This window comes from Ostrinia nubilalis, chromosome 28 (genome assembly GCF_963855985.1).
Source record: "Ostrinia nubilalis chromosome 28, ilOstNubi1.1, whole genome shotgun sequence".
NCBI lineage: Eukaryota > Metazoa > Arthropoda > Insecta > Lepidoptera > Crambidae > Ostrinia > Ostrinia nubilalis.
In genome coordinates, this window is record NC_087115.1 from 6,281,320 (window position 1) to 6,308,411 (window position 27,092).

Here is a 27,092-nt window from a genome sequence, read left to right on the forward strand (position 1 = left end):
AGGAACACAACTAAAATGTTACCATAATGACAATTTGAAAAAACTACCACAAAACCAAGAAAGTGGATCATCCATCGGCTACGCGGCGGCAACTCGAGTTTGTATTCTTTACAACCTTGTGTATAGTCATAGCACATCAGACTATACATGCGCACTAACTCCTAGCCTTTTAATAAAAACATTTTATACGTACTACAATGTCAACAATGTGTACCTTGATGTGCAGTCACTGTTTAGTACTAAAAATTATTTTGAGCTTATCAAAAAAATAAATCAAGATGAAATCTACATCTCAACCAGTTGTCATTTGTGTTTAATAAATAAAAACAAATAAAACTCTGTTTCATAAAAAAATAATTATGGTAACCCATTACAGGCTTTACCGCCCCTTACTCAGCATTGTGCGGAAATAGAACTGCGTAAAACTATTATTATCTTACTAGCTAGAGTAGCTAGGTAGTTTCAGCCCGCAGCTTTGTTTACGGGATTCTGTTCCTGAGGTCAGTCCAGCCAGTTTCGGGAGCCTAGTAATGAAAAAGTTTATTTACGGCCTAAGTAAGAAATGTACCGTCCTATTTACACATTGTCCTTTTACAGGGCCTAATCTATCTATCTCTGTACCAAATATCTAGGTCAGTCCACGTTAATTACATACAAATTACTCACAATAATATTAGGAAGGATAGTGGTGTATGGTTGTTGTCTTTGCTTAATTATTATTAATCGTTGTCATAGATCAGTCACCGCTTACGGCTTAGAATGTCTCGCACAGACCCACGCCTCATCTTGTGTAATATCAGCTCACGTCTGTAGGTCATGAAGTGGCCGTGGAGTGAGGTGAACTGGTTCGGGCTAGTGATGGCGGTGTGTCGATAAACATATCTATAATTTCGTACTTTTGTGTATTGAAATTTGAACATTGTGGTTTAAACAATTATTTATTTAATTCGGGTTGTGATTCATTAAGTAATGCATTATTTTAAAGAATGGCTGTAGCAACTTGAAAATTACATGGGCCGCCGCCCCCGCCGCCATGACTTAAGTATTAATACAATCGCCAAACCTGAAAATTATCATATCATTTTGGACATTCAGGTTAAATTAAGCCCATTGGCGTAGGTTATATTTTTGGGGACATATTTTATCAAAGGGGAGAATCAATCAAACCCAGGATATCTAGCTAGACTAAGTTACACTTTCTATAACTGACCACTCATGACCAAAATTCCAGTTGGGAACATAAGTTCTTTGATTTCACATCGATAAGTCGCAAGCACAACACTACCAGCTTAAACAAGTAATTTGATCGATATCGACAGTTTGATTTGACTCTTGAGGCTTAAAGCTCATGGTGTGGTGTGATTTATTTATTTTTGTTAATTAATTTTGTTAAATATTTCGTATACTTAATCAAACCCAGACCACGTAAATAAGCACAGACGATAGAGGTGAGTTTATCTCTACAAAGTGATTTCTTCCAGCCTGCCGTGGAATACCTACCTACGATTCTTGTGTGACCTTAGATGATAATTAATTTATATTAATAGTTTTGAAAGTAGCTAAGTAACTAATAGGAAAAACAAAAAAATAAGTTTTGTGACTTTTCAAGAATGATGCAAAAAAAAAATACTTTTTTGGTTGTAAATTTTAATTAAATTAATGACAACGTTTGCGGACGTCAACAATTTTCTTATTTCTATACTTAACTAAATAATAGAATAATATTTTTGTTTTTTACATAGCGCCGTCTAGCCCCAACATAGCAAAATCCCAGTTCTGTACAAAGCTGGTTTGACCAAAATGTTTGTATTGTGTGTAACTATCGGGGATACAATCCCGGAATTCTTCTAACCCGTGATCTCAATTTAACAATGTAGGTATAGCCTGACCAGGAACATAAAAACCCTCGCCATGTTGCGGAAAACTAATGGTACTAATTTCTTTTAATGGCAACAGTATTCAGTTACTGTTGTTGTTGTTTGTCAGTTACTTGTTGTAAACTTCATTGACATGTCACCTTGCATTGACATGTCTATTGCTGTCAAAGTGTAAACAAACTTTATTTTAAATGTGCGCAATTGATTTTGTGAATTAAGGTAAACGGCTACTAGTTCGTGATAGTACGTAAGTTCGTAAGTTTTTTTTCTAGCTCAAATAATAAGCAAATGGAATATAATTTATAAAAATTCTTCATTACTACAAAAACTCTATTATTTAAGCTATCTAAAAAACCAAGTACCAACATTGTGGCGCCAAAAATGAGAGCAATACGAAGCTTCAAACTCTCAGAGAGCCAAAAACAGCCGTGCGGCTTGCAAAGGTTGCTCTCACCGTAAGGTTAGCGCTTCAACTTCTTAAGCTTATAAAAAGGCGAAGGAACGTCCATTTAAATAAAACTTGTAATAGTGGTTTCATGTGTTCCTTGACAATTGATTTGGCTTAGAAAAAAGTTATATGAAAACTTAGAATTTCTTTAAAATTGCGATTAATTGACTCACGAAATAGCGTACATATTATTTTTCGGGTGTCCCCTATTTCGTGATACTACCGATTCAAGGATATTATGGATAACATTTTGATGCTTGGTTTTTAAATAATTATTTATAATAATTTAAATGTAAGTTATGAAACAAATAATGCATTTATTTAAGTTTCTCATTACCTAAATTCGGTATATGTTTTGTTCACTAGAATTTATATGACACGAGTTGGAAGTTCACATATATGACCAATTTTAAGATAAATTAGCATAAGTAGTACCAGCATAATTTTGGTTTTATTTCGATTTGTTTTATTTATCTTTGTTTATTTGTATTGTATATTGGATAGATAATAGTTAATTGACACATTTTGACAATAATCCATGAATTTTACTTGGGGTATTTGGAATAATCAGTATCACGAAACAAGGAACCGTATTATTGTTACTTTTTTCCAAGTTCGTGATATATAAATGTATGGTGTTAGGTACTTTTATGACACCGACCATCAAAGAAATCGACATATTTTTTAGTTTTTAATACTTACCTACCTAAGAAATTAATTAATTACTTACTTTTTATTATGAGTCATTGGCGTATCTGGGGTTATTTTCAGGGAGGGGGGGCTACCCTCCACTTGAAACAGCTCCAGGGGTGGGATTATGGGGAGAAGGCGGGGGGTTAAAAATCAAAATGTTATGGGTACCTACGAAGGGGGGGGGGGGGTATGTGCCCCCCCACATTTCTAATGTTTAATATAAATATTTTCATATATCGCTAGAAATAACAAATCTAAATTTTATGGATACGAGGGGGGGGGGGGGGGTTAAGTTCCCCCCCCCCTCTACATTTCTAATGGTTATATAAATATTTTCACATATTGTTAGAATTAACAAAATAAAATATTATACTAGACTCACATTATTTCTTATGAATATTTCAGGTAAGTAATATCGTCAATTTCACATAATTATTTTATTCTAAATTTTTGTTATCGTTTTTAAATTTATTAAACCTTTAATCATTATTAAAATATCCTAACTGTATGCATAAAACCCTATCCCGAAATAGGGGACATGAGTTCACGAACTTAGAAACAGAGCAAAATTTTGTCACGAAACAGGATCCAAACAAGAGGTCCGCAGAACAATTAATATAAAAAAAAGTTCAAACTATATAACTATAAATTATGTATTAACTTACTGTCAAAAGACCAAAGTTTAGCATACAAAAACTTTCATACTGATATCATGCTTGGTTATTTTTAAATAAAATGTTAAAGTCGTAAGAGCCTTAATATACCGAAGTAGTGGGCACTTACCTTAAATTGCTAAAATATTTTTATAGTCGTGAAAGAAAAGTGGTTCACAATGTGTTAAAGTATTTGTCGAAGAGAAATACTAAGGGTTCGGACAATATTTTCATTGAATAATGTTTCCGACAAAGGTTGTCAAATTGACTGACATGTTTATCGTATAGTACAGTCAACTATGAAAATTAGCTGTGGTTTGTTTCAACTACCTATTTTAAAGTTTTTTGTCACTTTGTAAGTGTTGAATTTTATGGAATTGGGAAAGAAGTACCGAGTTTGAAGCGTTCATGAGCAGACATTGCAGTTGAATATTCAAGTTCTGAATTTGATTATTGATGAATAATAAAATAAATCCTACTAACTCGATTGATGGTTTCATTTAATTTATTTAAACCAGGTTACCTATAATAATATTTTTTCGTTAATTTATGAAAATATCAAATTAGCCCGTAATCCTGAATCCTGATAGTTACATAAAGTTAGCCTATTAATATAACACAGGTACGACTGTACTCAGTGCCGCGCCTCTATGCCAGGGTTTTTATGTTCCTGGTCAGGCTATATATCGCTCACCTAGATAAAAGGTAGCATAACTCAAAATAATCCAAAACCGGGTTATAGCCATTATTGAACTACGTGAAAATACATGTTGTTTCTGTTAAAAGAAGTTGTAGTCTTTGCCTAGTTGCGAGTTAAAAAAAATCAAAAATATTTATTCAGTTTAGACCACAAATGGCACTTATGAATGTTAAAATATAGTAAATACCTAATTATTAAAAAAAAGAAAAAGGTAGCACTTTACATGTCTCCTCATCTTTTGGGCCCTACCAGCGCTTCAGTTCAGTTATGTCCCAATTTATTTCGGTTGCAAATAAACAAACTTTGACCGGAAGTTTAGGTATATTAAGCGCATGTTCATAGCTGGGCACCGTTAATCAAATAGTTAACTTCGTTAATCGTTAAACCGTTAATAAAAAAATTAACTTCGTTAAAAGTTAAAACGTTACATTTCGCAAGATTTAACGCAAGTTAACGTTAATCGTTAATCCGTTAACACATGATAATAAAACGAAAAAAATAAGTGTATGCAAGGTTCGAATAATTTCGAAAGCTTGTATCGCGCATGTAATTTATTCCTCTTTTATGTTTGCGCTACAAGCTTTCGAAATTATTTGAACCTTGCCTAAGTACAATTATTTTTAGGGTTCCGTAGTCCTGACAAAGAACCTTTATACACTCAACATCAAATAAACCGCACCATCCGCGACGCGAACTTTAAAGATTTTCTTCTGACACAATCATGGTGCCCCAACAATATTGGTGTTATTTGAAAGCCCAATAAATATCCTTAAAGAAAAACACATTTAATTTCTAAATAAATAATTATCATATACCATAAATGTGACTTGAAAAGAGACCTCACTTTGGGCTCACCTCTGGGATCAATTAGACCAAATTTTATGATTATAAAACCAAATAATGATGACACGTGTCCTCTTTAACAGATGGATACCGATTAATCCCAACTTAACAGTTTTATAGCCATAAAAGTTGGCTCAAGCGTAATAGCTTATTTTTTGAAGAAGTGACTCTGGATCTTTCTAAAGACACATTTTTGGGGTAAAAACCTTTCCTTTAATGAAATGAAGTTTAGAACTAGGCTTTTAAATGGTGCCAATATTGGTAGGAAGTGGGGATGCATACGTTTGAAAGTGCTTGTTGCGGGAGGTGCGATTTATTTGATGTTGAGTGTAGTTTCGATATATCTGTTTTGCTTAGAAACCATTGGTACTAGAGAGCTGCAATTTTGTGGAGATATGTATGTCGGCGCCGGACACAGATGCTGCAATTATTATTGATGATTAATAGTACCAATCTTAATATTATGTTATCTGTATAAATCTGTAGAGCGGAAGGTTTGTGATTCCTAAACGTAACACCCGACTGATGCGCAGAAAAAGATAACTGTCAATCAGTTATGTCATGTCAAGTGTGAGCAGGCGGCTGCGAGGTTATCTTTGAGAGCGTGTTGAGTTTGGTGGAACGTTAAATTGTAGGAAAAGTGATTGTCAACCATCCAAGATATTATCTCCTTGCCCGTTAACCCACGCCTATAGAGATTCCACCCCTAGAGTTCCTTCTGATGGAGACCCAGTGCCTTTATCAGAAGTGGGATTCGAAGGGCACTATTCAAAGGAGATAAATCTTTCAGCATGCACACCTACGCTACGCAACTCATCAAGTTTTACATGGAGGATGCTGACTCAGACGTTGAGAGTTGGTGCAGGTTGACGGAAATTATTGTGATTGCCGTAAACTGGAAGGGTCTTTGAGTGAGTTGAGGGGGCCGGGCCAAGGGCGCCCGGGCCACCCTGTTGCCGTAGTTGAAGGGGCTGTTTACGCCCGGGCCACGCTGGTGTAATGTTGGTTTCCTGATCGCACGGCTGCATGCCTGGATCAGCAGTAATAGTGGTAGTTGGGTTTGAGGTAACTGGTTGAAGGAGCCTTGGCTTAAGCCTTGCGCATCGGGCCATGTTACCTAAACTCTGGTTTCCTGGTCGGCCAGCTGTAATGTGTTGGTTTCCTGGTCGGGCCAGCTGTAATGTTTTGGTTTCCTGGTCGGCGGGGCCTCACCCCGGGCCAGCTGCAATGTTTTGGTTTCCTGGTCGGCGGGGCCTCACCCCGGGCCAGCTGTAATGTTTTGGTTTCCTGGTCGGCGGGGCCTCACCCCGGGCCAGCTGCAATGTTTTGGTTTCCTGGTCGGGCCTGACGCCCGGGCCAGCTGTAATGTTTTGGTTTCCTGGTCGGGCTTCGCGCCCGGGCCAGCTGTAATGGTTTGGTTTCCTGATCGAGGGTCATCACGCCCTGATCAGCTGTATTTATTGTGATTCTACGATCTGATATTCGCACGCTCTGTAGTCAGGAATGGACGAGCTGTGATAATGAGAAATTGAATGTTTACAGATGGACAAACCCTGGACTAGACGCACGAGGCCGTGCGATAGTCAGGCTGGCCGTGTCGGCGCCGGACACAGATGCTGCAATTATTATTGATGATTAATAGTACCAATCTTAATATTATGTTATCTGTATAAATCTGTAGAGCGGAAGGTTTGTGATTCCTAAACGTAACACCCGACTGATGCGCAGAAAAAGATAACTGTCAATCAGTTATGTCATGTCAAGTGTGAGCAGGCGGCTGCGAGGTTATCTTTGAGAGCGTGTTGAGTTTGGTGGAACGTTAAATTGTAGGAAAAGTGATTGTCAACAATCCAAGATATTATCTCCTTGCCCGTTAACCCACGCCTATAGAGATTCCACCCCTAGAGTTCCTTCTGATAGAGACCTAGTGCCTTTATGTATATTAATCACGCCGACAAAACGTTAAAATAAAATTTGGAAAAAAAAATTTTTTAGGGTAGCTCCCCTACATGTAAAGTGGGGATGAATTTTTTTTTTCATCTTCTACCCCATCGTGTGGGGCTATCGTTGGATAGGTCTTTTAAAATGGCTTAGGGGTTTCTAAAACCATTTGTCGATTTAGTTGAATTGTTAAAGAAAATGAAATGTTAAAGTTTAAAGTGAAAATTTTTGTTCGAGTTAAAACTAAAAACTAAACTTTTGGTTTCAAAAATCTGAAAAAAAATCATGATAATAGGGCTCTTTATGAACTTTCAAGGAAAACTATAGCGGTTAATATAGATCAATTAGTTTAAGAGTAATTAGTCGTTTTACTCATGTATTATAAAATTAAATACCTAATAAAAATTCCTAAGAAGAAAATATTAAAAGTGACTTTAGGTGAAGTAATTGCTTGCTCCTGAAATAACCCTACACTGCGCGTGGAACGACACGCACTTGGTCATTTTTTTTAGTTTTAGTACAACTGCATTTCAGAATAAAAGCTTGTTTTTAAAAAAGTTTTTTAATTAGGTATTATAAGTTTATTTTACACTTTTTAGTAGTATCTCAATCTCAGAGCCTTGGTTCAATTACAATACAATTTAGCACCGAACTGCTCGAAAAGACAAATCCAGCAAACCCAAACTCGATAAGTTTCCACCGTTTCGATTAGGAATTCCTATGGCCACCTCCTGACTCCATCATCAGGACCCTGGACATCATCTAGTTCTAAAGTGCTCGAAAAGACAAATCCAACGAACCCAAATTCGATGCGATGCCGCCGTTTCATTTAGGAGTTCCTTTGGCCACCTCATGACTCCATCATCAGACCAGCTCAATGGTCAACATTGCATTGTCATCGTACTTACATAAGTATACCAAATTTCAGCTCAATCGGTTGAGGAAAACTGGTCTAAATTCAGTTGCAAGAGTGTCCCACACACACATACTAACATTTGTGTCGTTAGTGATCGGGTGGAAACCCGAACGTACTTGTCAGAACGCGTTTTTCTATCGTTTTTCAGCGTGCCTGCTGTATCTTTTTGGTAAATAGTAGGTACTGGATTAACGATTAACGGACTTAGGATAATTTAACGGAAGTTAACGAGTCCGTTAACATTTTTTAAAGTTAACTTAAAAGTTAATCCGTTAATAGAAATGTTAACTTCGTTAATTAACGATTAACGGATTAACGAGTTAATGCCCAGCTATGCGCATGTTATAGTTAATTAATATTAATTGTTGTAGATGGATCCTAACCTATCTGATAGCGGATGCGGAAGTGAAGAATACACGGCGGGTGTCCGACTTGTTGTTGTGAGTTTTTTAATAATGAAATTAGTTTAACAATAGACTTTTTTTAAGAGTTACAGGACAAATAAGTAGGTACGCTACCCATGGAGCAACATTATTTAATTTTGGCGAGCATGTCGCTGAATTACAATGTGATGTTTTCGCCTGTAGCAGAGCGTCAACTCGTATTGAATGCAGAATATAGTGCTAAGCACTGAGGGAAAGTTTGAGAACGTTGCAGCAACAGGTCCCTTCCAGCACCAAAGAATCGAGTCACCATATAAATCAATTACCTATGTATTACCGTCTTATGCGTGCGATACGTACGACCGCTTAGGGTGCCACGGGATAATCTGAGTCGCATGGGACATTTTGTTCCCTAGTCTATCCGTGTGGCTGTGTTAGATGACGCCAAAATATCTTAAGGCACTTCTTTTTCAACGGTAAACTTGTAACGCTGTCTTTTGGTACCATACCGGATTAGAATTTTGCATGTTATTTATGAATTTCGACCTTGTGGCGTTGTGGCATGCAAATTATAGTTAACTACTTACCAAAATCTAGAAAACACAAAATATCTAGCTGTTATTAATGTGTGTGGGTTATTCTTGTATAATACTCGTAACCCTCTTCTCTATTTGTCTTAACCTTAGAGCTTTGAATCAATTTTAATGCTCTAAAAAACTCACAAAACTAATTTATTTACGCAAGTAGGCTTTTAAAAAGCACTTTTACACGTCCCAGCCTACAATAAATGGGCCAGTGATGAGAAGAAGCAGCGTAAGAAGTTCAGTCACTTTTTCAGGTCGGTCTTAAAACAATACTTTTTGCTTGCAGTTGAATTTACCAGAAGATGAAGGCGAAGGCCTTGGATTTCGGCTCACGAGGACGCTGTGGGATCCTTACCCTTGGGTAAAATACCAATTGATTTATTTTTTTTCGTGTTTTCTAAAAAAAATACAAATTTTTAAAAGTCCCAGTTTGGTTACTAAATAAGGCTACTTAGGTATTTTTTTTAAACATGATGAAATGAACATTGCTTAAATTAGTATTCTCAATTTGCTTTGTTTTTTCAGTCGGACTACTACTACATTTAATTTTATAACTCAAGAACGGCTGGACCGATCTTAATGACCACAATTTTTTGGTGATTGTACCTACCCCAATATTTTTAGTACAATAAATTAAAATAACGTACTCTCTACCTCTATACTCTCATGAACCATGTTTTTTAACTGTTTAGGTGCGGGATGTAACTCCAGGAGCGAGGGCAGACTCAGCAGGCTTGAAGACGGGAGACTGCTTGCTGCAGGCCGATGGGAAAGACTTGCTTGGATTACCGGTAAAATAATTATTGATTAAGTCCTAAAACTTTCTAGAGCACAATCACACAAACGACTTTTTCTGTTTAGTCCGAAAATTTTAAAACTATAGATAATGCTTTGTGGCATTAAGTGCGCCTAAGGTTCGTTCGACCTATAGGCCTAGGCTTACTTAATTTGGCTTTAAAAATTTAATTAAAAAATAAACATGTCTTCAGAATCATTAATTGCGGACTGCGCTCCAAGACACAAATTTTCTTTTCAAAGTGAGCATCCGAGTCCCGAAGTTTTCCTAAAACAAACCGAAGTTCAAACCGAGCTGCATGCAAAAACTAGTTTGTTAATTTTTTTGTTTATTATTATTGTAATTATTTTAGGTAGGTCAAGTGGCTGGCTTGATTCGCGGTGATGGCGCCGGTAGAGGAGTGTCCCTACTTGTGTGGAACTGCGGCGTGGACCCTAAAGATGATCCAGAGGTATGATTGATATAAATATAAAATATAAAAATTATTAAGAATTACCCCCTTACTAATAAAAAGTTACACAGTTATTGAACACTGTTTTAAGTTGACATTTTCATACTACGACGTCACTTTAAAACACTTTAAGGTCATAAGTCATAACACACTTATCAACTCAGAAAGGGATCAACACCGTAGGTATCGCCATTCGCCGCGAGGCGAGGCGTTTACGTTACGGTGTGGTTAAGTGTGCGATGCAGTACAGATTTTCAATAGTAACCACCTCGAGTTGATACGGTTACGGTCTGTTTCCGGGTTGATAAGTGTGCTTCGTTCTTAAGGCCTCAGCCTCGAGCTCATATATCTACTGTGCTCGAACTTAGCGGGCAGCGGGGCGGGAGCGGCGGCGGCGCTGGAGCGGGGCGGGCAACGCAGACCCGTTCTCGAAACAACAAGCGGGCAGCTCGCGCGGCGCTTTAGCTGCGAAGTGTTGTGTTCGGGGTTGTGTTGTCGAGATATTTGTTTTTATTCGCAAACGAAATGTCTGAACAACGGCGACAATTTTATTTCGATTCAAATTTATTCCTAACGCTCGATTTATTGTGGGCAAAAGAAGGAGTGCGCTGCCCGCTCGTTGCCCGCTCCCTCGCCGCTGCCCGCTCGTTGCCCGCTCTGGCGCCGCTGCCGCGCCGCTGTTTTCGAGAACCGGTCTATTTGATTTTACGCATAAGATCCTGCCGCTCCCGCGCCGCCGCCGCCGCCGCCGCCCCGCTGCCCGCTAAGTTCGAGGCTGAGGCCTAACTCTGATTTTAAATAATTTTAAACAACTTTTTTTTAACCTCCAGTTGCTGTGGAGCTGCGGTGGCGGGGCTCGCGGCGAACGCTCGAGACGCGCGCTGGCTGGCGTAGTAAAGGCGCTATCTTGCTGCGTCTGCGCATCGACAGCTACTAGGGCACTAAACTGCGCCCGGTCTCACATCTATTGCGAGGGTGAGTTTGTTAATTTCAGCCAGAGACTTCCTTTGCTGGACAAAGGCCTCCCCCAATGATTTCAGCATCGGTCCTGCGCTGCCCGCATCCAGGTACTACTCGCAACCTTCACCAGACTGTCAGTTCAATTGGTACCAGCGTGGTGAAAACGCTTTCGCTTCCGTGTGTGCATCGACAGCTACTAGGGCACTAAACTGCGCCCGGTCTCACCACATCTACTGCGAGGGTGAGTTCGTTAATTTCAGCCAAAGACGTCCTCTGCTGGACAAAGGCTTCCCCCAAGGATTTCCACAACGATCTGTCTTGTGCTGCCCGCATTCAGGTTGTTTGGATAATCTTTACAAACTTAAAAACATCAACTACCTACCCTAAGGAATGCACCCGGGTACATACCGAATCCTCACAAGAGTAGGCACCTAGACTTAATAATAGTCACAAACACAAAGTACCTACTTAGTATGCAGTAAATTATTGTAAAACATTGCCAAATAAATAACACTGGAACTCATTATTTGCAGCCTGCTGGACAAGATTGGAGCGATGCGCGTTATGCAGAGAAACCCTTCCTCCAAAAGACTCGCCGTATGCCAGAAACCTTGTAGCAGAACAAGTAACGAATGATTAAAAGATTAATGCTTTAAATGTCAAACATTACCTACTTTAACTATTATAGAACGTATAATGTTTTGCAGGTGTTTGAAGCAATAGCGACAGAGTACGAAATCAAAGACACCCTCAAGAAACCAAGAGAGACTGTATCAGCGTATACATCCCCGAACCGGTCTCCCAACACCTCCCCAGCTGCACACAGGAGAGGACAATACCAAATGTCCATGATGAACCGCAAAAAAGCCGTCCAATTCAACGAACTAGGACAAAACTACGGCTCAGATTCGAACATACATCGTTCTTTAAATCACGAGTTTATCAGAAGGATACCAAATGTCGCCAACTCAACTACACTACCTGGCAACTCTGGTTGTAGCTGTCAAAAAACACAGACTATACCGCAAATCAAAATTGAAGACACTGAAGCAAACGAAGGGTGCTCAAATAACTGCCAAAACGCGATTCAACACAGACTAGTGGCGAGGTTGAGGCAAGCGTGCTCGTTAGCTGACCTCAAAAACGCGCCTATCCAGCCCTGTCAGCTGTCTAGGTCTCTAAATAGTTTAGGCGATTGGTAAGTATGCAAAAATGCATAGTATGCTATCAAATTATATTTTATAGGTTTTACGACTATAATAAATAATCATTAAATGCCATAATCGTTTGAAAGACTATTGATAAATCCTTGGCATTTACAAACTGGTGACCCTAATGATTTGTTTTGTTTCCAGCAAAGGGCACCACTCTTCGTTGGATAACCTGAAGAATACTTCTACAAATTGTGGTAAGGAATCATTGCTTATTTTCTGTCAGAAACCTTTACTGTAGCCTTTTATTTTTATCCGTATATAGTAAACTAGCTTTCCGCCCGCGTGAAATTTTGTCTGTCACAGATTTTTTTTATCGCGTGCGTCTTTGTTTCAAAAACCGGGATAAAAACTATCCTAAGATGTCCTTTCCGGAGACTCAAACTATCTCTATGCCAAATTCCATCAAAATCGGTTCAGTGGTTTAGGTGTGAAAGCACATACAGACAGAGTTACTTTCGCATTTATAATAATAGTACAAATTGATTCAAATTAAACATTCACAGTTTTTTTATCTCTTTTATTTAGTGTAATTCGCAAATTTTATCTTTTATTTTTGCAGATGCACCGGTATTTGTTCTATCTACACCACCAATCTACGTGTTAGCCTGTGATCATAATAAAAATGAGTAGATTGTGTAATGTTTACATACATAGTTAGATAATAGTTATTTTTGTATGATTTTAATAATTTTACATTAATTTATTGTTGTACCTATTTGAAATAAATTTATAAAACTACCAAAGTAGTAAGAATTTTGTCATGTTTGCAACCCTAAAAACGTTTTGTTTTGCCACAAAAACATTATTTTGTGAGAATTTATTTTGAATAAACCTATTGAAGTTAACGCAAATAGATTTTGTTTTATTTAAGTTACTATTTTTATTCGATTAAAGTATTTTAAATGCCATAAAACGTTAAAGTCTTTAAGTGAGATTTTTATGTCTCAAACTTACAAATTAACCAAACGCAACGCCAAACACCGACCGCCATATTGTTTACATTTTGCATGAAAAATGATTGGCGTTACGTTTCTGCGTATTTTCATAAATTAAACAATAACTACAGTAGTTGTGACCATGGATTTGAACATATTGCATAGTGAGGAAGACCTCAAAATAGATTTCGATATACCAAAACCTATATGCCGGTGTTGTTTGACGACGGATCGTCGCATGAACGACGTCGTGTCCTACGATTCGTATATTAGAGAATTGTCTGGAATTAATGTGAGTTTTAATGTTATTTACTAGCTAAGATTATATTACGTGTGTTTTAAAAGCATGCAATGGTGCAGAACCACTAAAATTAAGTTGATTTATGATAGCTTGGTCGATGAATGATTTTTTCTAATTTCACTCAAAAGAGCTGTATTATTGGGATAAAATACGGTTGTTTACCTAAAATTTTACCTCCTTTCTTATTACATCCTAAACTTAAAACTTCTATTTACAATTACCTACTTCTTGTTTGTTTTTTGTTCTCATTAAAACACCTATTACCTTGTACTTTTGAACCTGTAGAGGTAGACTATAATAATAACATTTGATTTCGATTCGATATGATGATGTACCCTAAAGGTTCGACCAAACCAACGCGTGCATCCCGCATATTATTCTAACGGACTGACTGGCTCATTCATCACGAAATCGCAGAAACTACACTTGTAGTAGCACTTGCTAGGAGTCTCAAATTTTGCATGGGGGTTCCTTTTAGAATGTAGGTGCTCAGTAAGACAGGATTTTGCAGGATCCACGCGTACGAAATCACGGGCGGCTGCTAGTTAATATTTAAAGAATTTGAATTTAAACTTGTGTTACATCCATTACCATATTTGTATTACCATATTTAACAAAATACCACACGACCTTGTCGAATTGCCAATAAACAAATTTAAGATACTATAAAAAATACCCTTATGTCCAAAGGGTACTACAAGGTTCGAGACTATATTGATGACAAGGATGCGTGGTCAGTTCAGTCTGCACATATTTGATGTACTTAAATTTGGCTATTCTTAGATAATTCCTGGCAATAAGTGGTGACTGAGTTTGTTCCGGCGTTTCTTCTCAGCACTTGCCATATGTTTGTCTCGAAGCGCTGGTAGGGCCCAAAAGATAAGGAGACATGTGAAGTGTCCCATAAGGGCTACCTTTTCTTTTTTATGTAAATAACATTTTGACGTTCATAAGTGCCACTTGTGGTCTAAACTGAATAAATATTTTTGATTTTGATTTTTGATTAGGTTAAAAACTCGGACGGGCTCCCACAGTGGATATGCTGGGAGTGCAGCTCGTTGCTGGTGAAGGCGGTGCGCTTCAAGTACAAGATGCTGCGCGCTCACAACATGCTCCACGATTACCTGACACGATGCGCTCCGGTGTGTACTATTATTCTGTCGGCCGTTTGGTGTAGTGGTTCGAAACAGACTACTATTCCGGAGGTAGCGGGTTCGATTCCCGCACAGTGCAAACATTTGTGTGCATGAACATTTTTGTTTGTATTGGACTGGGTGTTTTATATGTATAATATGTATGTATTTACAAAAAAAAAGTATTTAAGTATGTTTATATCCGTTGTCTAGTACCCATAGTACAAGCTTTGCTTAGTTTGGGACTAGAAGCGCAGTGTAAAATGTCCAAGGATATTTATTATAAGATGCTACAATATAAAGCTTTTATTTATTCATTTTATTTTGGGGATACATAGTTAAACCTATTATGTTTCCACAGTTAAATACACACAAAAAGTACAGCTTTTTTGATACACTGTTGTCTATACTTTTTAATGATTTACTCTGAGTTGTAACACCCGTTATAATTATTGTTAAAGTGATGCAGCAACCCAGCCTTATGCTCGTTCTCACCATCAATCCCTAATTTTTAAGTGCCTCCTATGGTAACACATACCTAGTTAGTTAGTTTTGCAGGGCAATCGAATACCGCACTTTGCCTTATGATTGGGCCATTGTGCGCGATTTATGGTAACACATAACAGGACTTGTTTTAATAGGGGTCACTTAAAAATTTGGGATTGATGGTGAAAATGGGCATTAGTTTCTTTTTTTTTACTCTTACTTAGTGTCTTTTTACTGTGATGAGGATATGGTCCACGTGCGTGTAAAATTACACTGCTGGTTGCACGCAGGACAAGGATTTCGTATTGTGTGCTCGCAGCCAATCCGCGTTTCGAGTGCGTGTAGCCCGCGTCATAGTTAAAACATGTATGGAATAATGAAATGCGGGCAGCAGAAAGATTAAATCCGCACACGTGCCGAAATCCGACTCACAAGAAAAAGGCAGTTATGTTGTTTATTTAATTATTTGATCACCAACAATTGTTTGATTTTTTATTTGCATTTTTTTATTGATTTCTATTTAAACACTAGCTGACCCGGCGAACTTTGTTCCGCCTTGATGACAATAAATAAGCAGTTTTTTTTTTTATTTCGAACGGGATAAAAAGTATCATATGTCCTTGTCCTGGCTCTAAACTACCTCCCTGACAATTTTCAGCTAAATCGGTTCAGCCGTTCTTGAGTTATAAGTGGAGTAACTAACACGACTTTCTTTTATATATATATAGACTAGCTGACCCGGCGAACTTCGTACCGCCTTAGCGTAGAGATTTTCTTTATATTTTTTTCCGTAAAATCCTTGTACAGAGTATTAGAAAACTACAAAAAAAAAATCAGCCAAATCGGTCAAGCCGTTTTCATGTTATGTCGTGACAAAGGAAAACGGGTTTCATTTTTATATATATAGATAATACTAAGTATGAAATATCTTTCCAGTTCCCCATAGACGCCAACGACCCAGAACTAAGCAAATACGCGTGCCCACAACTGGGCGAGAGCGAGATGCTGACTTTCGAGATGGGTGGCCGCGGGAAGACTGGCTTCCACGAGGAGTTGCAGGTAAATTCCTGGACCCAGAGCTCAAATTCAAATTAAAATACACTCGGCATCAAATAAATCGCACCTCTCACGACAAGCACTTTCAAACGTATGCATCCCCACTTCCCACCAATATTGGCACCGTTTAAAAGCCTAGTTCTAAACTTCATTTCATTAAAGGAAAGGTTTTTACTCCAAAAATGTGTCTTTAGAAGGATCCAGAGTCACTTCTTCAAAAAATTGGTAGTTACGATTGTGCCAACTTTTATGGTTATAAAACTATTAAGTTGGGATTAATCGCTATCCATCTGTTAAAGAGGATACTTATGATCATTGTTGGTTTTATAACCATTAAATTTGGTCTAATTGATCCCAGAGGTGAGCCCAAAGTGAGGTCTATTTTCAAGTCACATTTATGGTATATGTTAATCATTTATTAAGAAATCAAATGTGTTTTTCTTATAGGATATTTATTGGGCTTTCAAATAACACCAATATTGTTGGGGCACCATGATTGTGTCAGAAGAAAATCTTTGAAGTTCGCGTCGCGGAAGGTGCGGTTTATTTGATGTTGAGTGTAGTTTGTTCAGTGCATAGGCCCCTCCTAGGGCACTTATACTCGTCCCAAATATAGCTTGCCCTACCACCACTTCGGGACAACATATGGGCTGGTGCTGAGAAGTGGCGGAAGAAACTCATTCACCTTTGTCAGCCTCTTTTTCAATAAAATACAGTAATTTATGGCTTACGTGACACGCAATAAGTGCGAGATAGGCAGGTGAAATCCACGCACTATTGTCAATGAGGGCTATCGTTTTAGCGCTCACCAGTTGGCGCCACTGTAGAGTAAGGTCCTGTCACTTGCTAGTAGCGAAGACAGTGGCGCCAACTGGTGAGCGCTAAAGTGGTAGGAGGACTATCGCATTTGCACTCATCAAGATGGCGCCACTGTAGAGTAAGGTCCTGTCAATCGCCAGGGGTGCCAACTGTGAAGTATAAAAACGATAGCCCTCATTACGGTGGCCGCGAGAAGACTGGCTTCCATAAGGAGGTTCGTGATGATGACATCATCATCATTTCAGCCACAGGACGTCCACTGCTGAACATAGGCATCTCCTAATGATTTTCACATCGCCCGGTTGGTAGCGGCCTACATCCTTGACTACATCCAGCAAATCTCAGCTAAAGGCGTGTTTTTTTTATCCACAACGATCAGGCCCTTCTTTCCCACTGGGCACTTTGGACACGTGCCCAGGGCCCCGCGACCGAAGGGGCCCCAGTCTACTCAAAAGACCTTTCTCCAGATGATATAGACCCCCCTTGATCCTTAAGTGCCCAGGGCCCCTAGTAGGTTAAAGACGGCCCTGACAACGATGAAGCTTTTGGCCTGCATCTCACCTGATGGAAAAAGTGATGTTCAGGCCGAAGGTGGAAGCGAGCTTCACCCGGAATCCTCAACTATAGAGGAACTGGCTATCTTACCTCCAACTGTTGGAATACAACTCATCATCATCATCATTTCAGCCATAGGACGTCCACTGCTGAACATAGGCCTCCCCTAATGCTTTCCACGTTGATCGATTGGACCTTGTAGGTGGACGTCCCACGCTGCGTTTTCCGGTACGCGGCCTCCATTCCAGAACCTTGCTGCCCCATCGGCCGTCAGTTCTGCGTACTATGTGCCCTGCCCATTGCCACTTCAGCTTGCTAATCCGTCGGGCTCTGTCAGCGACTTTAGTTCGTTTACGGATCTCCTCATTTCTGATTACAACTGCTTTTACAATAATACTTCATTTATTTATTGATTCCAGCACGAGAAGTTGTTCGCAACCGACGCCCAATTTATGCTGGACGTGTCGACGATGGACAAGGTCGACGACCTGGTCAAGGAGGAAGACTTCAGCGTGGACTACGATGGCGAAATTACACTGGATGAGTACAGGTAACTCATATAATTAATATCAACATTGAATAAGTCATTTATTTTTTGTCCATCTTGTAGATATTATAATAATAATAATAAATCATTCTTTATTCAAGTTATATTATGTGTTATCTTATAATGTTCTTATTTTAATGAATAAATTATTATTTATTATTTATTTATTATTATTTATATGTATGGCGATTATCACACTGCGCCGCGCTCCGCCGCGGTCCGCGTGATTTCATATAAAAGATCCCGCGTGCAGACGCGTTGTCAGTGTGTTGTGCCGCGCGTGTTTTCTATACAAACTGAGGTACTTGCATACAATGATTAAATCTGTCGTCCCGCGCCTTATGGTCAGAACTCATAAAATGCCGTCGGTCAATAATAATTTTGTTAGACTGATTTTTATAACTTGAAAAATCGAACTGCCTAAAGCGGGAATCGAACCACTTTCAAGTTATTTATAACTAGCTTTCCGCCCGCGGTTTTGCCCGCGTGGAATTTTGTCTGTCACAGAAAAACTGTTTCGAAAACCGCGATAAAAACTATCCTATGTCCTTTCCCGGGACTCAAACTATCCGTATGACCAATTTCATCAAAATCGATTCAGTGGTTTAGGCGTGAAAGCAATACAGACAGAGTTACTTTCGCATTTATAATATTAGTATAGATTTAGCTTGAGATTTGACATGAAACTCTTAACGCTTAAAATTTTAATAATCATTAATTTATTACGTTTGTTTAATTAAATTCATTCAATGACTTTCTACTTACAGACCCGATGATAACAAACTAACAGATGAAGATATCAAGCAACTTCTAGAAGACACAAGCACACTAGAACCCAAAGAAGAGACCGAAGTCAAGAAGAAGAAAAAAACAAAGCGGAAAGAAGATAAAGTTAAGAAAAAGAAGAAGAATAGGTAAGAAACATTATGAAACACTAGCGGCCGCCCGCGACTTCGTACGCGTGGATCCCGTTTTACTCCCTTAGGGGTGGAGTTTCGTAAAATCCTTTCTAAGCGGCTGCCTACGTCATAACATCTACCTGCATGCCAAATTTCAGCCCGATCCGTCCAGTGGTTTGGGCTGTGCGTTGATGGATCACTATGTCAGTCAGTCAGTGACCTTTGAGTTATACAGGGTGGCCAAAACAGTGAGGTCTAAAAGAAAAATTTAGATTCCATACATCAAGGTGTATCTAAATCACCCTTATGTATGTTCTACGATTTTGCTTAGTTTAGGAGATAGAGTTAATTTTGTGATATTTTAAAGTTTTATGACCTAGTAGGCTTTAAAATTTAATCTTTTTTTGGGTTGACTTTTAAATTTCTCAGTTTTTTTTTTTGACAGATTCGATATTAATTGCCGAAGAATTTGTTATGTCTTTTAAATACAATAAATTAGATAATAGAAAACCTTTTTTTGACATGAAATCAGAAAATAATACAATATGAACAAAGAAAAAAAAATTTCAGATTTTTGATTTTTTTTCCCAGTCGCCGAGCACGTTGAATTTCGTCCAATGACCCCAAGCTACCCATCCTTATCGCTCGCGCGTAATTATGTTGCTGTCGCGCTCGCACACTCACCACGGGCGCCCGTCGCACAGTCGCGACAGCAATATAAGGATGGGTAGCTTGGGGTCATTAGACGAAATTCTACGTGCTCGGCGACCGGATTATAGTAAACAAGGTACTTTTTTTTATTAAAAAAAACTTAATGTTATAGCCTGACCAGGAACATAAAAACCCTGGCATAGAGGCGCGTCAATTGCATTTGATAGTGCAACACTCAGTACAGTCGTACCCGTGTTAAATTAATAGGCTCACTTTATGTATCAGGATGAATCCTGATAATTCATATCATAAATTAACGAAAAAATATTATTATAGGTTTAAATAAATTAATGAAACTATCAATATCAATCGAGCTAGTAGGATTTATTTTATTATTCATCAATAATCAAATTCAGAACTTGAATATTCAACTGCAATGTTTGCTCATGAACGCTTCAAACTCGGTACTTCTTTTCCAATTCCATAAAATTTAACACTTAGAAAGTGAAATTTTTTTTTAAAATAGGTAGTTGAAACAAACCACAGCTAATTTTCATAGTGGACTGTACTATGCGATAAACATGTCAGTCAATTTGACAACCTTTGTCGGAAACATTATTCAATGAAAATATTGTCCGAACCCTTAGTATTTCTCTTCGACAAATACTTTAACACATTGTGAACCACTTTTCTTTCACGACTATGAAAAGATTTTAGCAATTTAATTCACAAAATCAATTGCGTACATTTAAAATACAGTTTGTTTACACTTTGACAGCAATAGATTGACATGCAAGGTGACACGTGAATGAAGTTTTCAGTTACTGTTGCCATTAAAAGAAATTAGTACCATTAGTTTTCCGCAACATGGCGAGGGTTTTTATGTTCCTGGTCGGGCTATAATTTATAAACACGATAGTTATGATTTACCCACCACCACCCATGGTTCTTCCTGCCTCACGGCGTACGAACCGAATCTCGGGAGAGCGCGCGGGTACTTGCTCTGGGCTCTTTTCCCGGGCGCTTTGCTTGACTCCCTACAAATTTCTCTGATCCATGTCCCTTCTCATAGTCAATGAGGGCTATCGTTATAGCGCTCACCAGTTAGCGCCACTGTAGAGTAAGGTCCTGTCACTTGCTAGTAGCGAAGACAGTGGCACCAACTGGCGAGTGCTAAAGTGGTAGGAGGACTATCGCATTTGCACTCATCAAGATGGCGCCACTGTAGAGTAAGGTCCTGTCAATCGCCAGGGGTGCCACCTGTTAAGTATAAAAACGATAGCCCTCATTCTCCCCCTTCTGGGGCTTGACACCACAAATACGGTAAATCTCGTCGGGCTGCTATCGTTAATAAATGTCATCACTTCTTCTCATAACTTCCTGGCACACAATCAGGCGATAGTTATGATTTATAAACATTTACAGCGAAGAGCCTTTAGAACTGGACCCAGAGGAACCAAGGTCGAGCATCAGGAGAACACTGGAGCTGGACCCGGCGAAGATCAGGATGATCACCCTCAACCCCCAGGAGCAAGTTAAGCAGAGAGAGGTGAGTGTCAATAGAGAGAAAGAGAGAGAAGTAAGTATCAGGCATAGAGAGAGGTGAGTAGCGAAAGGAGTGTTAAGCAGAGAGAGGTGAGTGTCAACAGAGAGAGAAGAGTGTCAAGCAGAGAGAAGTAAGTATCAGACAGAGAGAAAGGCGAGTGTCAGGAAGAGAGAGGAGAGTGTCATCAGAAAGAGATGAGCGTCTAGGAGAGAAAGAGACTTGTAAAGCAGAGAGAAGCAAGTATCAGGCAGAGAAAATGGTGAGTAGCAGAAAGAGAGAATGGTGAGTAGCAGGAAGAGAGAGGAGAGTGTAAGAGAGAGAGAGAGATGTGTCAATAGAGAGAGGTGAGCGTCTAGGAGAGAAAGAGACGTGTAAAGCAGAAAGAAGCAAGTATCAGGCAAAAAGAAAGGTGAGTATCAGGAAGAGAGTGGTGAGTGTCAACAGAGAGAGAGAGAAGTGTGAAGAGAGAGAAGAAACTATCAGACAGAAAGAGAGAGGTGTGTGTCAAGAATAGAGAAGTAAGTATCAGGCAGAGAGAGGCAAGTGTCAAGCAGAGAGAGGTGTGTCTATCTAAAGATACACTCGACGTCAAATAAATCGCACCTCCCGCGACAAGCATTTTCAAACGTATGCATCCCCACTTCTCACCAATATTGGTACCATTTAAAAGCCTAGTTCTAACCTTTATTTCATTAAAGGAAAGGTTTTTATCCCAAAAATGTGTCTTTAGAAGGATCCAGAGTCACTTCTTCAAAAAATAGGTAGTTACGCTAGAACCAACTTTTATGGCTATAAAACTGTTAAGTTGTGTTTAATTGCTATCCATCTGTTAAAGAGGACACGTGAAATCATTATTTGGTTTTATAACCATAAAAATTGCTCTAATTGATCCCATAGGTGGGCCCAAAGTGAGGTATTTTTTCAAGTCACATTTATAGTATATGTTAATCATTTATTAAGAAATTAAATGTGTTTTTCTTTAAGGATATTTATTGGGCTTTCAAATAACACCAATATTGTTGGGGTACCATGATTGTGTCAGAAGTAGGGTTTCTGCTCGAGCTTTCTCGAACTCGAGAAAACTCGAGAAATTTGGCTTCATTCGAGACGAGAAAAAAATTACCGGAGCTCGAGAATTCTCGAGTTTCGATTTTGAAGCTTTAATATTCTTGAAAGCCTATTTTCTTAGACAAAAGTAAGTTTTTAATTATTTAATAGGTCAACGTTGCTTTAAGACTGGCCTAGTCTTTCCTTTTTTAACTGATTTGATTTGCAAGTAATGATCTTAATCGAAACTAAGTAATAATAGTGTTCACCAACGAGTATGATATATTATTATGTATTTTTAACTCCGACTGATGTAAAGACTGAAAAACTTGTTAACTAGACAGTTACCTTACCTAACAGACGTTAGGTTAGGTACTCGTGCCTCCTCGTAAAGTTTATTCAAGTCGTTATCTGTAAGAAATTTAAAAATTTATTAAAAACCTTTTTTTGTTCATAAAAAAAAACTATTTATCGTAATTTTGCTATTTGGACTTGTGTTCTTTAGAAAACAAGTGATTCAATTGTAGCTCCAGATTTTTATTGTTATTTATCCTTAAAGTACACGAGACTATGACTTTTGTTATGATTATTAGTAAATATTAATTACCAAATAAGTGGTACTAAATTCTAATATTAATTGTTGTGCATAAAAGTAGGTATATTAGATTAAAAAAACCGGTGTTTTTATTAAATTTCAACCGATTTCAGCAGTTTTCATTAAAAGACTCGAGACCCGAGAAAACTCGAGACTTTGGCCTCGAGAATTCTCGAAACTCGAGAAAAAAAATGAGTCGAGAAATCAGAAACCCTAGTCAGAAGAAAATCGTTAAAGTTCGCGTCGCGGAAGGTGCGGTTTATTTGATGTTGAGTATAGAACCGGAAGAACCAAGGTCGAGCATCAGGAGAACTCTGGAGCTTGACCCGGCCAAGATCAGGGTGATCACCCTCAACCCCCAGGAGCAAGTTAAGCAGAGAGAGGTGAGTGTCAACAGAGAGAACTGAGTGTCATCAGAGAGAGAAGTAAGTATTAGGCAGAGAGAGAGGTGAGTATCAAATAGAGAGCGAAGAGTGTCAACAGAGAAAGGTGAGTATCAAGCAGAGAGTGGTGAGTGTCAACAGAGAGAGAAGAGTGTCAAGCAGAGAGTTAGGCGAGTTTTAAGGGGAGAGTGAAGTGTAAAGCAGAAAGAAGCAAGTATCAGGCAAAAATAAAGGTGAGTATCAGGAAGAGAGTGGTGAGTGTCAACAGAGAGGGAGAAATGTGAAGCAGAGAGAAGCAACTATCAGACAGAAAGAGAGAGGTGTGTGTCAACAATAGAGAAGTAAGTATCAGACAGAGAGAGGCAAGTGTCAAGCAGAGAGAGGTGTGTCTATCTAGAGATAGAACCGGAAGAACCAAGGTCGAGCATCAGGAGAACACTGGAGCTTGACCCAGCTAAGATCAGAGTGATCACACTCAACCCCCAGGAGCAAGTTAAGCAGAGAGAGGTAAGTGTCAATAGAGAGAACTGAGTGTCATCAGAGAGAGAAGTAAGTATTAGACAGAGAGAGAGAGAGGTGAGTATCAGGAAGAGAGAGGAGTGTATGAAAGTGCAAAGTGTGAAGCAGAGAGAGATAAGTGACAACAGTGAGAGGTGTGTATCAAGAAGAGAGGTGAGTGTCTAAAAGAGAGAGAGAAGTCTGAAGCAGATATAAGTATGTACGAGAGTGTCAACAGAGAGAGGTTAGTGGCAGCAGAGAGAGAGAGAGCAGTGTGAAGCAGAGAGAGAGGTGAGTATCGGGAAGAGAGTGGTGAGTGTCAACAGAGAGAAAGAGAAGTGTGAAGCAGAGAGAAGCAAGTATCAGGCATAGAGCTAAGTGAGTATCAGAGAGAGACAAGTGTCAAGCAGAGAGACGTGTGTCTATCTAGAAACAGAAGAACCAAGGTCGAGCATCAGGAGAACACTGGAGCTGGACCCGGCCAAGATCAGGGTGATCACTCTCAACCCGCAGGAGCAAGTCAAACAGAGAGAGGTTAGTGTCAAAGAGAGAGAACTGAGTGTCATCAGAGAGAGAAGTAAGTATTAGGCAGAGAGAGAGGTGAGTGTCAAGGAGAGAGCGAAGTGTCAACAGAGAAAGGTGAGTATTAAGCAGAGAGTGGTGAGTGTCAACAGAGGTGAGTCTCAAAGAGAGAGAGAGACGTGTGAAGCAGAGAGAAGCAAGTGCAGAGAGGTGTGTGTCAAGACAAGACAGGTGAGTGTCAAAGAGAGAGAGAGAGAAATGTGAAGCAGAGAGAAGTAAGTATCAAGCAGAGAGAGAGGTGAGCGTCAAGGAGAGAGAGAGACGTGTAAAGCAGAAAGAAGCAAGTATCAGGCAAAAAGAAAGGTGAGTATCAGGAAGAGAGTGGTGAGTGTCAACAGAGAGGGAGAAATGTGAAGCAGAGAGAAGAAACTATCAGACAGAAAGAGAGAGGTGTGTGTCAAGAATAGAGAAGTAAGTATCAGACAGAGAGAGAGGCAAGTGTCAAGCAGAGAGAGGTGTGTCTATCTAAAGATAGAACCGGAAGAACCAAGGTCGAGCATCAGGAGAACACTGGAGCTCGACCCGGCTAAGATCAGGATGATCACCCTCAACCCCCAGGAGCAGGTTAAGCAGAGAGAGGTGAGTGTCAACAGAGAGAGAGTGTAATGTGAAGCAGAGAGAAAAGTGAGTATCAGGCAGAGAGAGGTGTTTATCAAGAAGAGACAGGTGAGTGTCAAAGAGAGAGAGAGAAGTGTGAAACAGAGAGAAGCAAGTATCAGGCAGAGAGAGATGAGTGTCAACAGAGAGAGAAGAGTGTCAAGTAGAGAGCTAGGGAGTCTCAAGAGGAGAGTGAAGTGATAAGCAGAGAGAAGCAAATATCAGGCAGAGAGAGGTGAGTGTCAAAGAGAGATAGAAAGAGACGTGTGAAGCAGAGAGAACTAAGTATCAGGCAGAGAGAGAAGTGTGTATCAAGCAGAGAGGTGAGTATCAGGAAGAGAGAGGCAAGTGTCAAGCAGAGAGAGGTGTGTCTATCTAAAGATAGAACCGGAAGAACCAAGGTCGAGCATCAGGAGAACACTGGAGCTCGACCCGGCGAAGATCAGGGTGATCACACTCAACCCCCAGGAGCAGGTCAAACAGAGAGAGGTGAGTGTCTACAGAGAGAAGAGTGTCAATGAGAGAGAAATGGTTGTCAACGAAGAGAGATGCAAGTGGCAGCAGAGAGAGGTGAGTGTCAACAGAGAGAGGTGAGTATCAAGCAGAGAGAGATGAGTGTCAAGGTCAACAGGGAGAACTGAGTGTCAAAGAGAGAGAGAGAAGTAAGTATTAAGCAGAGAGAGAGAGAGAGAGGTGAGTATCAAATAGAGAGCGAAGAGTGTCAACAGAGAAAGTTGAGTATCAAGCAGAAAGATGTGAGTGTCAACAGAGAGAGAAGAGTGTCAAGCATAGAGCTAGGGAGTCTCAAGGGAAGAGTGAAGTGAGAAGCAGAGAGAACTAAGTATCAGGCAGAGAGAGAGAGAAAAGCAGTGTCAAGAAGAGAGAACAAAGTATTAGCAGAGAGAGAGAAGAGTATCAGGAAGATAGTGGTGAGTGTCAAGGAGAGAGAGAGAGAGACGTGTGAAGCAGAGAGAAGCAAGTATCAGGCAGAGAGTAGAGAGTGTAAGAGAGAGGAAAGTGTGAAGCAGAGAGAACTAAGTATCAGGCAGAGAGAGAGAGGTGAGTGTCTACAGAGAGAGGTGATTCTCTATCTAGAGATAGAGCTAAAGGAACCGATATCGAGCATCAAAAGGACCATTAAGATCGATCCGGTCAAGATCAGAACCCGCAGGAGCAGATCAAACAAAGAGAGGTGAGTCTATCTAGATAACGGGACTATTCCCACCTCTTGTTCCCACCGCTGCAACTCTTGTGTAGCCAGGATCTACAGCTTGACCGCCAATAACACAACCAGTGAAGGTCAAGTTTGTCCCGGGGGAAAGTTAAACTGTTATTGGACCCGCAACGAAATTAATCAGAAGAACATAAGGATGTTTCTAGATATCAACATCATTATCATTTCAGCAACAGGACGTCCAGTGCTGTACATATGCCTCCAATCATTTCCATATTGCCCGGTTGGTGGCAACATCCATCGTCTTCCTGCTTTAAAATTTCATCGGTCCACCTTGTGGGTGGACGTCCCACGCTGCGTTTTCCGGTACGCGGCCTCCATTCCAGAACCTTGCTGCCCCATCGGCCGTCAGTTCTGCGTACTATGTGCCCTGCCCATTGCCACTTCATCTTGCTAATCCGTCGGGCTCTGTCAGCGACTTTAGTTCGTTTACTACGGATCTCCTCATTCCTGAAAAATTAATGGATAAAAATCCTAACTTTATATTATTTCAGGAAGAAAGCAAGTCTGGCTTCGTACTACCCTTCCAGTGCCATCTTTGTTACAAAGGATTCAACTATGAGGCTAAACTAGAGAATCACATGAAAAAACATAGTCCGGTGAGTTAAAATAATACATTTTAATTTAGTTTTTATTCGACAGTTGGGTCGGGCTGTTTATCAGTATGGACATGTATGAAATTACTCACACTAGTATCAGCAGATTCTTCGTTCAAACACAGAATAATAATAAGTACTTCGTACAGAAGATTTTGTTCGCGAAGGTATTT

The 27,092-nt window shown here is 39.5% G+C and overlaps 2 protein-coding genes across 3 annotated transcripts; both read left to right on the plus strand.

Annotated features, from left to right (window-relative positions):
- Positions 1–468: 468 nt before the first annotated feature.
- Positions 469–13,301, plus strand: LOC135085294 (uncharacterized). Of its 2 annotated transcripts, none has more exons than XM_063980072.1 (10): positions 469–555; positions 8,443–8,511; positions 9,325–9,399; positions 9,731–9,829; positions 10,187–10,285; positions 11,116–11,260; positions 11,779–11,870; positions 11,953–12,443; positions 12,601–12,653; positions 13,019–13,301. In XM_063980072.1, exons 2-10 carry the CDS (start codon positions 8,443–8,445, stop codon positions 13,087–13,089), a joined length of 1,194 nt encoding a protein of 397 aa, XP_063836142.1. In that variant the 5' UTR covers positions 469–555; the 3' UTR covers positions 13,090–13,301. The 2 variants fall into 2 exon arrangements, with proteins under 2 accessions (XP_063836142.1, XP_063836141.1); XM_063980071.1 differs by lacking the exon at positions 469–555 and adding an exon at positions 1,311–1,448.
- A 148-nt stretch (positions 13,302–13,449) lies between these two features.
- LOC135085225 (uncharacterized) lies at positions 13,450–26,931 on the plus strand. Its single transcript, XM_063979981.1, has 7 exons — positions 13,450–13,686; positions 14,703–14,837; positions 16,251–16,373; positions 18,164–18,294; positions 19,059–19,205; positions 21,267–21,390; positions 26,818–26,931. The coding sequence occupies exons 1-7, from the start codon at positions 13,537–13,539 to the stop codon at positions 26,929–26,931; spliced, it is 924 nt and encodes a 307-aa protein (XP_063836051.1). The 5' UTR covers positions 13,450–13,536.
- The last annotated feature ends 161 nt before the right edge of the window (positions 26,932–27,092 follow it).